This window comes from Pygoscelis adeliae, unplaced genomic scaffold, assembly GCF_000699105.1.
Source record: "Pygoscelis adeliae isolate BGI_AS28 unplaced genomic scaffold, ASM69910v1 Scaffold83, whole genome shotgun sequence".
Taxonomy (NCBI): Eukaryota; Metazoa; Chordata; class Aves; order Sphenisciformes; family Spheniscidae; genus Pygoscelis; species Pygoscelis adeliae.
The window spans coordinates 614,796-627,694 of record NW_008824467.1 but is presented as its reverse complement, the minus strand read 5'-3'; the positions used below and the strand labels follow the sequence as shown (position 1 = coordinate 627,694).

The 12,899-nt window shown below is 41.3% G+C and overlaps 1 protein-coding gene across 1 annotated transcript in view; it reads left to right on the top strand.

Annotated features, from left to right (window-relative positions):
- The window catches only part of MCC (mutated in colorectal cancers), a 155,124-nt gene that overhangs the window by 123,076 nt on the left and 19,149 nt on the right, over window positions 1-12,899 (top strand). The window contains exons 10-13 of the mRNA XM_009321091.1: window positions 418-558; window positions 1,749-1,849; window positions 4,455-4,638; window positions 12,563-12,797. Of these exons, the coding sequence (XP_009319366.1) occupies window positions 418-558; window positions 1,749-1,849; window positions 4,455-4,638; window positions 12,563-12,797 (661 nt within the window). The remainder of the gene's footprint in view (window positions 1-417; window positions 559-1,748; window positions 1,850-4,454; window positions 4,639-12,562; window positions 12,798-12,899) is intronic.

Here is a 12,899-nt window from a genome sequence, read left to right as displayed (position 1 = left end):
CCAATAAAGATGGAGATTCTCCTTGGCTCTCTTCTTGTCATTAATATATTTGTAAAAACATCTTTTGTTGTCTTTAACGACAGCGGCCAGACTGCGTTCTTGCTGGGCTTTTGCCTTTCTCATTTCTTCTCTGCATGACCTAACGAGATCCCTGTACTCTTCTTGAGTCACCTGCCCCTTCTTCCACAAGTGGTAAATTCTCCTTTTTTTCCTGACTCCCAGCAAAAGCTCCCTTAGAAATTACTATCCTCTTGACTCTTGATATGGGACACAGAACTGATAGATTTTGCCATCTTCATTAAAAACCTTGTGTAGACCAAATGGTATTTGTTGTTCTAAATTATGATTGTTCTAGAGTTTTCAGGGCAGTGTCTGCAAGCTAAGCTTGAAGGTTGCAAATTAATTCCTTTTCTACAGCCGTATTGAGCACTTGAAATCCCAGAATGACTTGCTGACAATAACACTGGAAGAGTGCAAAAGCAATGCCGAGAGGATGAGCATGCTTGTTGGGAAGTACGAGTCCAATGCCACAGCCCTCAGGCTTGCATTGCAGTACAGGTATGTACCTATGCAGAGGGTGTCTCAGCCAGAAAAAGGGGAGGCGGGGGAGACTTGAGAATGAAATTGTTGGTGTGCCATAGTAGTACTGTTTCTTTTTGTTTCCTCCCTGAAAAAATGCCCCTTTGGTTGAACGACTTAAAACTCTTAAACTACAGAACTGAAGTTATTGATACAAGTGTATTTCAACTCTAGTTCACCAGCAGTAGTGAACTTGATCTAATAGAAATATACAGATCTATCTTTTAATTTTTAAATACTGAATTAACATTTTAATTAGGGGTTGTGTGTAGGCTCGAACTGCCTCTGCTGTATCCAGCCTTAAGATACAGATTCTCTGTATTAGGCTGGCACCTTCCACAGGACCAGTGGACCAAAGAGTAGTATTGTACTTCATGTAATTCAGAGTGTCTTTATGTTACATCAGTTGGAATTGTGGATGAATTGCTTGGTATTTGGTTACAAGTATCTAAATTTGCTTGAAACTGTATGTGAAAAGATGGTGTCACTTAACTTCAACTGCAGCTAATTTGGAGCAGGCAGTTCTGGTCTTCAGACAAATTGTGTGCCTTTTGAAGAATGTATTCTGTTACTATCAGCCTTGAGCAAATTACAAGGGAATGTGAATTGCAAATAGGTATATTAATGTGTATATTTTCAAAAACATTAGAGTGCAACAGGAATGAGTGACTCACAACTGTATTTAGAAGCTGTTTGGTTGTAAGGAGGAAAATCTTAGCCAGGACAGAGCAACAAGTGTTCTTTTCTTTTCTTTTCTTCTTACTCTACTTTGTATAGTATAGTTACATAGCAGAATATAGAATACTGTATTTTGTATAGTAAGAAGGCCTGAAAAAAGTTCTCAAAGGGATCATGTCAACCACCATTCCTATTGTTGACTGTTTCAAACACGCTTCTGGAGCTCACTTCACGTCAGGTCATTCTCTTCTGTTTTAACTTGAGGCCAACCTGGGACCATCATAAGGAAGGGGAGACTGTTGAATGCTTGTGATAGAAGCTGTGTGTTATGTCATTTAATATCCCTGCTGCTAGACAAAGAGTAGGGAATCATGCAGTTCCTCAGCTACCTTTTTTTTTTGTTGTTGTTGCTGTTGCAGGTATTCTTCCCCTCTAAATTGCAGATATATTTTGTGTGATTTTTGTTTTCTGTGGTTTGTTTTCTCTTTCAGTGAACAGTGCATAGAAGCATATGAGCTGCTGTTGGCATTGGCAGAAAGTGAGCAGAGTCTCATTCTTGGTCAGTTCAGAGCTGCAGGTGTTGGTTCTGTTGGTAAGATGTCAATGAATCACTTTATTTAAATTTTTTTTTTGCATGTCAGTTAACATTAGAGTTAGTTGTAATGGTGAATCATCTCATGACCCATCACTTAAGAATGCTCTCCAGTCTTTTCTTGTTTTTAACTAATTAAATCATTTTACACACCCAAAAAATAGGGGGAAAGAAAAAGAAAGACTGGAATTAAATCATAAAATTCACCAGCAATTTAAATTAACCTATGTATTACTATCACAAGGGGATGCCTATTCTGGCAGTGGTGAGGCTGCTATAGGCACGCAACTGTACGGAGTGGAATTGTTAAACAATACTCATGAGCATATGTGGCTTAGGGCCATACAGCTGTGGTAATTGCAAGTACAGATTTCGTTTGAACCAGCAACATTGACCCCCATAGAAGTTGAGTATAGTCTATGAAAAACTGGGATTAAGACAATACAAAGGTAGCATTGAGTAGTTACCAAAAAAAACCCCAAAAATGGCTCTAATTTTTCACCCCACATTTTACCTTTGCTCTGAAATTTTAAAATATTCTATCTTACATTTTTACTGTGTTGTTGGGGATATTAGCCTATATGTTCTGGGGTTTTCTTATTTTGTGGATAGTTAATCTTGTGGTTAGGTGGTGTTTTTTAAAAATGCTGCTCGCTAAGTAATGGAATGAGACACTATCACAGGCACAGTTCAGAAGTTTTTGGAGCTTGATGTTGCTGCTGGCTCCACTTTGCTGATAGAAAGAGGTGTTTACACAGTGAACGTTAATCTGGGTTTTATAGCCCCATTCCTTTTACTGATAGGAGAAGGTAGCTGTAGTAATCTTCCAGTAGAAAGAAGGAAAACCTTCAGAGAGAGAAGAATAGCTCTTTGTGCTGTGTTGAGGCGCGGTAACTGCCTAATTGAGATAGTAGTACAGTGCTAGCTTCTCAGGCATCACTGAAATGTAAACGGAAGGCTTTTAGAGACAGGGTGACCATCTGGCTTTAGAGCCAGAGGACTGGCATGGTCAGCTTCTTGTTTCAGATGACTAGATGCACTCAGCCCACAGCCACTGTGCTGCTAACCATGCCCCTTATTTTGTATCTCTTCCAGTGCTAGAAGCAGGCCCTTGTGTACCTGTCTTGGCCTGTGCAGGGTGTGCCATACACTAAACATTAGAGTGGATGTCTGAGATTTTCATCCGCCTTTCTTCCAGACTCTGGTCATTCCTTTCCACGGTGTGCTAGGGAGCTTTCCCTGCTGGCAGAGATCAGTGGCCAGCAAAAGTGAACTTAGTCTTGGACTTTCTGTTCACGTAGATGGCAGAAAGAAGTCTTAGAAGGGAGAAATACTTTGGGATTGAGTAGGGTTTCATCTCACATGCATTTTATGAAAGAGAGTGTGGTTTAGTTTTTATACAGGTGTCTGTCTACAGCTCTTAATTATGGTATTATCAGTTACAGCCCTGTGATAGAAATAGTGCCAATTTACCATTACATAACACAGCTTGGAGGAAGTTGTGTTTGGTTTATGTGCCTTTACTTCACCGTGAAATTTGATTAAAACACCTAGATAAAATAGCAGGTTTTTGGTTTGAAGATCAGTCAAGTTTTATATCAACATCTGTGAGTGGAAAATTCATGGGAGTTGCTTCTGCATCACGTAGAGCTGAGCATATCCAGCTGCTCTTAACAGAACATTCTCCCTTTCTTCCACATTAATTATTTCTAGTGCATGCACTGCACTTAGCAAGTGTGAGGTATGGGTAATTGGTCTTTGACTCGAATAAGGATGAAATGAAAATCTGACATAGAGCAAACTGGAGTTTTTTTAATGCTCTCTGACATCTTTGCATTGTATTTGGTAAAGTATGAATATATTGTAGCTTTGTGTGTAGCCGCTAATGTGTCTCACTTTAATGACTTTACTCCACCTGGAGTTAGAGGACTATAAGAATCACGACAGTGGTGGTTTCTGTCCTGCCTCTGCTGAAGGGATGGCTTACCAGCTGCATAGATGTTGCATAACCACTAGAAATTACAGCAAATTAATAAACACCAGTGCTAGTTTTCTTTTGATTTAGTATGCATGACTGTAAACTCTGAAAGGCTGCTTCTAAGCAGTAAGGCAATTCTTGCAGCTGGAAAGGTAACCTGTAGGAAGGTGTTCTGGCAAACCATTAGGCTTGAGATAAAGATGCTTGTGAGAAAAAGCACTGGAAATGACCACACTGTGAAACAGGACTGGACTGATTGGGGTAAGAGTTGTAATTTAGGCTGAGGCTTTTGCAGTATTTTATTAATTTGAGCATCCTAACCTAACCCTAATGCACTTAGGATGCCCTTACAAACAGACAAGCTAGCTAAGATAAAACATCACTTAGGACATGTACCTGAAGCAACAAATACCTGGAGCTTGTGGCTGGGAGGGAGATGCATTGAGGCCAGTAGCCCAGTTACCACTGATGCTCACACAGAAGTGAAGTTGCTTTTACACCACAGACTGATAATTTATTGTCATTGTCTTGGTATAAACTGAGAGCGCGTAGAAGCATCTCTACTCTTGCCTTCATTTCTATCACCCTCCTCAAAGCTCTGAAACAGATTGTTTGCTTGAAAATTAGGGGACCAGACAGGTGATGAAAACATCACCCAGATGCTTAAGAGAGCTCATGACTGCAGGAAGACAGCTGAGAACGCAGCAAAAGCCTTGCTGATGAAACTAGATGGGAGCTGCGGGGGAGCCTATGCAATCACTGGCTGTAGCGTGCAACCTTGGGAAAGCCTGTCATCCAACAGCCACACAAGGTAACTGCAACTCATCTGCTCTTCTAATCCCCAAGTGTTCGATTTCAGACCAAAAGTTATGTTGTACTGTATTTACTGAACTAAGTGCAAAGGTCCTGCACATGGGTCAGGGCAATCCCAAGCACAAATACAGGCTGGGCGGAGAATGGATTGAGAGCAGCCCTGAGGAGAAGGACCTGGCCTGGGGGTATTAGTTGATGGGAGACTCAACATGAGCCAGCAATGTGTGCTTGCAGCCCAGAAAGCCAATCGTACCCTGGGCTGCATAAAAAGAAGCGTGGCCAGCAGGTCGATGGAGGTGATTCTCCACCTCTACTCCGCTCTCGTAAGACCCCACCTCGAGTACTGCATCCAGCTCTGGGGCCCCCAACATAAGAAGGACATGGACCTGTTGGAGCGAGTCCAGTGGAGGGCGACGAAGATGATCAAAGGGCTGGAACACCTCTCCTATGAAGACAGGCTGAGAGAGTTGGGGTTGTTCAGCCTGGAGAAGAGAAGTCTCCAGGGAGACCTTATTGCTGCCTTTCAATACTTATAAGGGCTTATAAGAAAGATGGAGAGAGACATTTTACCAGGGCCTGTAGTGATAGGACAGGCGGGCAACGGTTTTAAATTGAAAGAGGGTAAGTTTAGATTGGACATAAGGAAGACATTTTTTACGATGAGGGTGGTGAGGTGCTGGAACAGGTTGCCCAGAGAAGTTATGGGTGTCCCATCCCTGGACATGTTCAAGGCCAGGTTGGATAGGGCTTTGAGTAACCTGATCTAGTGAAGGATGTCCCTGCCCATGGCAGGGGGGTTGGAACTACATGATCTTTGAGGTCCCTTCCAACCGAAACCATTCTGTAATTCTATGAACTACCTCACTCACCTCAGTCCACTGGCTTCTTTGCTTTGATTTATAAGTCACCATGCCTCAGTGGTCTAATTGTCTTTAGACTTTGAGCAACACCAGCCAAGAAGGGTTTTGTATAAATTTGTTGCAAATGGGTGACTCTGAACTTTGATCTTCCTCATAAAGGGCAAAACCATTATGTTTGTTTTACATCAGTGACTTTCTTGCTGTTTTACTGGAACTCAAATCATGTACTTCTTATTCATATCTATTGTATGCAGACAGGACAGACGTATGGAGAACCTGAGATCAGAAGTATGCTTCCATCAGTGTTTCGGAGTGCTCAAGAATTGTTTTCTAAATGTTGCAAATCCAGCCATTTTGTTTTAAACCATTTCCTCTCCCTTCTCATTCCCCTTTGCCCCCTTCCGAATTCTTCTTTCCCATGCTATTCTTTTGCATGTGGAGAGGCAAATGAACACGATGACAAAGTGGATTCTTCCAGGAAAGGCTGGATATTGCAGTTTTTCTGAAGACCTATAAAATAATGAAACTTAAATGAGCTATTATTGCAGAAGTGTTCCAATTCAAATACATCTGCTAGCAACTTCATTTTGAGTCACTGCCTGCTTGCAGTGTAATTGTACTCTGTGCAGTGAATATGTGTGCTTGTGTATGGATACGAATTTGGCAAGCATGCTGGATAAATATAGATGAATATTTTTCTTTTTAAAAGTTATTTTGGTTTCTCAGATTCACTCTAAAACTTCATTTTAATTCAGTTTTTGAGCCAGTTCTTTATTCAAATGCTGTCATTTTTTGACACTTTTAGAAGTTTATTTTAGTACTATATCATTCCCTCTTCATGCTGATGCGTCCTTCAAAGGATCTTATTTCCTGCCATGTGACTAGCATGGAATAGCTAAAAAGTGAGCAAAAAGGTAACCTGAGGGAACAGGGTCCAAATGTGAGGTAAATTTTAACGTTTTGTTCAAAGACTTTTTACATTGCACTTTCGGTCCAAGAAAGCTGTATCTTTATTCAGAAATTAATGTGGCAGCATCTGCCCTAGTAACACATTGATCACTCATTGTACCAAAAGTATTTACTGGCCTTGGAAAGAAGTTATACAAAGCTGTTTCAGATACTTGACTTGCCTCAGTCTGCATGCGCTTACGCCATATCTACACCTGCATGTGAGCACGTTGTAAGTGGCCACACATAGCAACGCCTCTACCTAGGCTGAGCTTGTTTTCCAGTCTATTATTTGAAAGGGTCTTTTTCAGTTGTTTCTAACTACCTCAGTGTTTTTCTTCCTTGTGAGATACCTGGTATGTAGTCAAGGCGTATTTTTTTTTTCTTGAAAACAACTTAGATAGTTTCCAGTATTGATGGGGGGGAAATTGGCAGGGGGGTGGGAGGTGTTCCTGGTTTAGTGTTTGTTCTCCTAGCCTTTCACTGATAGTGTTTGGTAGGAATATAGTCGCTACAGTCCTTGCTGCTTTGAACATCATTTTTGCTTTTTTGAGGGGGAGGATAAGGGAGGGAGGTGTGTGTGTTTGGGGAGGAAAATAATCTCTCATGCTCATTGTTTACCGTGAACTTTTGGTGGTCAGCTGGCAATGTGTGTATGTGTGCACATAACGTGTTGACTAAGTAGATAAAGTTTCAGTGGAGTATGGTTAAAATGGCATAGGATTTCAAATTTCGTCAGTATAAACTGTGTCATGAAATGTAAAAGTGCAAATGTAAATGCTTCTGTGTGCAAGAGAGATGTTTTAGCTTGAGTCATTATCATTGTAGGATAATTTTTTCTGGCGTGGAGCAAGATATTGTACTGAATAAGGTAACCATTATTATCTGCTTTGATATATGTGGAACATGAGAGAGAAAAGCTTCTCCAGCTCACCCAAAAGGCACACAGCAAGTCAGGAACTTGTCATATGGGCATCCTGATCTGATCATCACTTATACATTGTCATCCCTCTCTCCCCCCCCACGCCCAATGTAATTTGTCTTTGTGTAAACATACGTGTCAGTGAAACTATTTCCAAAACTTTAACTTCTCCATGAAATACAAATCTTCTCTTCTTTCCTTCTGTTTTGTTCAAGTGATATGTGGTAGAGGTGTTTTCAGATTTCTCCTTCCTATGGACCCTGTCTCAAAATAGAGGCATCCCCTCTTCAGCTTACAGACACATGATGCTGTGCCAGCCCGTAGATGGAAAATCTGTATTGGTTCAAAAGGCACACACTTTTGTATATTTATATCGGTAGATGTTCTATCTCAGGTTTAAAAAATTGAAGATCTTGTCTTTAACTTTTCCTCTCCCTATCATTCTGGATCCTTTTTGTTTCTCTCCAGGGACCCTATTCCTCATCTTTGGAGTTATCCTGCCTATACTGTCAGCTCTCTCAACCCGTTCATGCATGCTCCCTTGTCACTTGGCCCCCTGCTGCTCTAGACAGAAGTCCCATTGCCGCAGACCTCCAGCCCTCTATGATTCTTTGATGTTGATGTTTTCCGTTTCCTTTCCTTTTCCATTACAATAGCAATCCAAGCAGAGATAGGAAAGCAGACTGCAGATTTCTAGCTGTTCCTGCAGGCTTAATGTTTTTGATTTGTCTTAAAGAACTTGGCAGCCTGTAAAACTGGGGAGTAGAACAAGCCCACATCACTAGTGAGTGCTGTGTGAACCACCATTTGGGGACCACTGCACTGAAATGAAAACATTTTACATTATGTGGTTCAAACATACCCCAAATCTGCAAGACTTTTGCCATAGCTGTTTTAGTGTTGCAGGCTTTTAGTTGCAGATATGTATTGCTACCTTTTCCCTTTGAAACCAACTGAGTAAAGAGGTAGTGGGATGATGAAAACTCTCCTTTGCTGAGACTTGTGACAAATGAGTAGTTCTCCCTGCTGTTCGAAATCCTGTTGAATAGGGACTTATAATGGAATTGTTGACCCATCTTTAGCTTTGGCATTTCAAATGAGATTCTGAATGTCAAATCGCTGACCACATTACTGAGAATAAATGCTTGGTGAGCCACTAGTGACAAGTGGTTAAAGACTGTAAGAGGGAGCAACTGAAATGAAAAGAAATGAAATGCAATGAAGGGAGCATCACAGATGTTATTACTGGTGAAGTGAATAAAAATAATAGCAAGCATCTCAACTCATTTGGCTGACAGCAGCACAATAATGTTGCCAATTAATTTTTTTAAAATAGAAATGTCTGCAGTGTAGTTGGAAGTCATAATTATTCTAATGGACAGAAGCTAACTATAGAACATATATTGCCAACACGGTTTGACTGATTGCACCTTAAAAAGAAGGAAACAAAAGAGAAGGACTCCATTTGTAACACTGACAGAAAATGGTGGATTTTATTCCCTGCAGTGCTAGTATGCCCAACCTTACACCTGAATTCATGGGGGAAGGATCTGGTCTCTTACATGCAAAGGGAATCACTTGCAGTATTACGCAGTGTCACAAAATATCTGAACTCAGCCAAATGTAGGACTATATTTCTCATCAGAATCACCTCAGATTTCAGATAAGTAGCTGACAGACAAGATTATCTAGACTGAAGTGTGCAAATAAGTTATTCAGAAATATCCCAACAGATACCTTAATGTTATCTATGTAACACTTCATTGCTGGACTGAACTAGTCTCAGAAGGAAGCAGGGTAGTTACACCAAAGATTCTGATTTTAGCCAGTGTTTGTCTTTTGGCTGGTTGGAGTGTTTTTCAGTTTCTCAGGACGTTACTATCTTTTGGTATTGTGCTGTTTCAGATCTCAAGCCACAACGTTCACCTAGAAGATGGTTGGCCCGGGTATACTGTGTATCAAATGCATGCTTTAAAGTGTAAGGTTGCATGCAGACATTGAAGCAAATTTTGTGGATTCAGTTCTGACAGCGTTATTTTAGTTCTATAAACTTTTGTATTATCTGCACCGCTGCTGAATTGCGGATTTATGTATTGACCTGATTTTTAACACATGAACTGAAGCTTATACAGGGTTTTATGGACAACATTTTGTAGCGTACAGACGTTACTCACACAGAGGCACTGTTGGAAGCCTCATTTATATCCTTCCACTGCATTTGACACACACACATGTGCATGCGAACACACACATGCATGCCAGCAAGTAAAACTGCACATTATACTATACCAACCTGTGTATTTTCCACCAGCTGTATATGAAAATTAATTTGACATCATCCAGGCATTGCATCATTGTAAAAGACTTGAGGGATGAAGCGAGTGGGAAGAACACTTCTCTTTGCTTCTTCTGAATACAACAGCAATTACAATGAGCAGATTGATGCTGTATTCCCTCCAGGTGTGATGAAATTGTGATCCTTTCTCTATCTTTACCTACATGCTTGAGAAATGAGAAACTGCACATCTTTTGCAACAGTTTCGTGTGGTTTTTGGATGGATGCATTATACTACGTATGCATTCTGTCGGTCTGTTTTCCTTTGTCCTGATTGCTGTTAGAAGGGAGAGCAATATCTGAAATTCAGGATCATATGCTCACCAGCTGTAGGCCCTTAAATAGAGCAGCAACGGACTAGCATTATGGCTGCGGAGAGCTTTATGGTGGGGCTTTTGGGGGAACGCACCCTGGCAGAGCTGTGCTGTGGAATTCAGAAACACTGCAGCGTTGTTTCTGTCCCTCATCATGCAGCCTCATTTTTGCAACAGTCCAAAGTGGGCTTTGTACCCTGGCTTTCTGCAGCCCATACTGCTTCCAGTCTTCTGAGTCGGGGCTTGCTGCTAAATGTGGGGGAGAGGGAAGGTTCTTGTCCCTTTGTGTGCTGGCTGAGACAGCTTCCTTGCTAAGCTGCCCTCACCTTCTTACAAAAAAAAAAGGGGGGGGGGGGGGGGGGGGAAACACAAAAAAGAGGGGGTGGAAACCAAGAAGAAGAGCAGCTTGCTAGCAATTCACCGGAGGAGCCAACTCAGCTGCAGACAGACAGGCAGGCAGGCAGGCAGCCAGGACTGAAGTAAAAGCAGCCTGAGTATCACTGGCAACAACCCAGACTGTCCTCCTCAGTTTGGACTGCTCTCCCCTAAAATATACGTGCATAGCCGTGGATCTTTAAGGGCCAAAATCTGTGGACATCCAGTGAGTACAAGGTCCAACACAACATAACAATAGACTTTAGCATTTTTGCTCAGGTTTCATTCCCAGCAGGAGAGCTAGGTTTTCTTTCCTTTGCAAGCGAAAACTGCGATGAGCTCTTTGTGTCCCAAGATTTGAAGCCTGTGTAGGCTTTAAAAGCTGTCCTTCCTCCAACAACAGCTGTTTTACATTTAATCCAGAAAAGCTGTGCATTTGCTGTCTTTGGGTGTTGAGGAAAACTTGCAACATGACTTCAGTACAGAATTAAGTATTTCTCACATTGCCTATCTCCATGATTTTTGTATCAATATCTACTTCAGAGAGGTATCTTTAGACTCAGTAAAGCAAGATTTATTAAGTGTTTCGAGGTTCTGTAATGAAGAACTAAGTATGAACAAAAATTTGTTTCAGCCCGAGAGGGTTTCTGTGTAGTGTAGGTACAGAGTGTTTTTAGCTTCACTGCAGATGGAAATGAATGAAAACAAAAGCAAAGACCAGTTTACACTTGTGGTAAATATGGCACCTATTATCCCTAAGAAAAAGAAGGAATAATGGGAAATTGACAGAGAACTATAGTAAAGGACTGTAATGCGATATTTCATGAGAAGGAAGGATTTTAAGAAATCTTTGTAGACCTGCCAATTCTCCATCTCCTCCAAGGCTGTGCTTGGAATTTGTGGGAAGATTGGCAATTATTTGAGGCACTTAAAAATCAATGTAGCTTTAGCTGAAGTAGAACCAAAAGAAATGAGAAAGATCAAGCCTATCTTGATAGGCTTCCCCTTTTTCATATTAGGACATCATCCTGACTCTCACAGCATGTGGCGGGTGGGGCTTTTTTTCTTCCTACAAAAATGTTGAACAGCACTGCAATTTGATACAGAAAGTGATTTATTCCCCTGCTGATAACTGAGATCATCTAGCATTCCAGACAAGCACAGTTAATGGATGACTTATCCCTCACCCGGCAGCTGATTACAGGACCTCAGGAGACAGCAGGCAGCTTTGAGTGAGGTTATAGAAACAACACGGCATTTTGTTTTCCTTTTAGTGTTATTGCAACTATATTCAGCCCTGGAATGCTACGGCTGTATCGGTCTCGGCCCCCTGCAGCACTGGCATGCGTGTAGGTGGGTAGGCAGCATGGAGCCACCCTTGCTCTAAGACATTAGTTCTCCCTTTCTGCGATCTCTGTGTAAACATTTGTGGGGCAGACTAAGGGGCAGTCATTTGTTTGATGCCTGTAGATAGAAGTTCCGTCAAGTCTGATGATGACTTCTTATTAAAAATCCTGCTAACTTATGGGTTGGTTTTAAACCCCTCCAGCCCTGGAGGAATGTCAGTGTACTGAGGAATACACCTTAACATGGATTGAAAGATGCTGCATCCTGGCATCTGCCAGTGGAATTTTGCTCAGGTTGATTCCTAGAAGTAACCATTAAAAATACCTGAGATGATAACTGGTATTGCCATAAGCAGAGATAAATGAGGTCTAGGCTGATTCTTTTTTCTTAGCAGATGCTTCTTCCCAAAGAAGATGAAGACTCAGTGGCTGAGCAGCAGAGAGAAGCTTGCCCTGCTCTAGGGTATTGCTAAGAAATCTTAAGTAGCTTTTTTTTGTTGTTAAATGAAAAAAGTCTTGTTTCAGAAGACACCATTCCAGAAAAAGTAATTCAGTTAATGTCACTAAATATCTGGCTTTGCAGAGGAGTTGTCACATGATTCTATTTTCTCATGCAGCTTAGAGAATTAATTTTTTTTCTGAATTTGTCACACCCCTCTGCATCTTATGAACATTGCAACGTCCAGTCCACGCTACGTGTGTCCTTTCTATGAACTTTTAAGTAAGACTCAGATGTGTTGATGAAGTATTGGGAGAGTGTTTGATGTAAAAATGTAGATTTTGTTCCAAATGTTTTTTTAATACTGTTCTTTCTCTTTCCAGTACTACCAGCTCAACTGCAAGCAGTTGTGATACGGAATTTACAAAGGAGGATGAGCAGCGGCTGAAGGATTATATCCAGCAGTTGAAAAATGACAGGGCAGCAGTGAAACTGACAATGCTGGAGCTGGAAAGCATCCACATTGATCCCCTTAGTTATGACGTTAAACCTCGTGGAGACAGCCAGAGGCTAGATCTGGAAAATGCGGTCTTGATGCAGGAACTTATGGCAATGAAGGTATTTTATTTATATCTAACAGGCTATCTGCACTGCCGACAATGTCCCTGTGCTCCAAAACATGCTCAGTCACACACATGGGAGGCTTTGATAGTGATCACT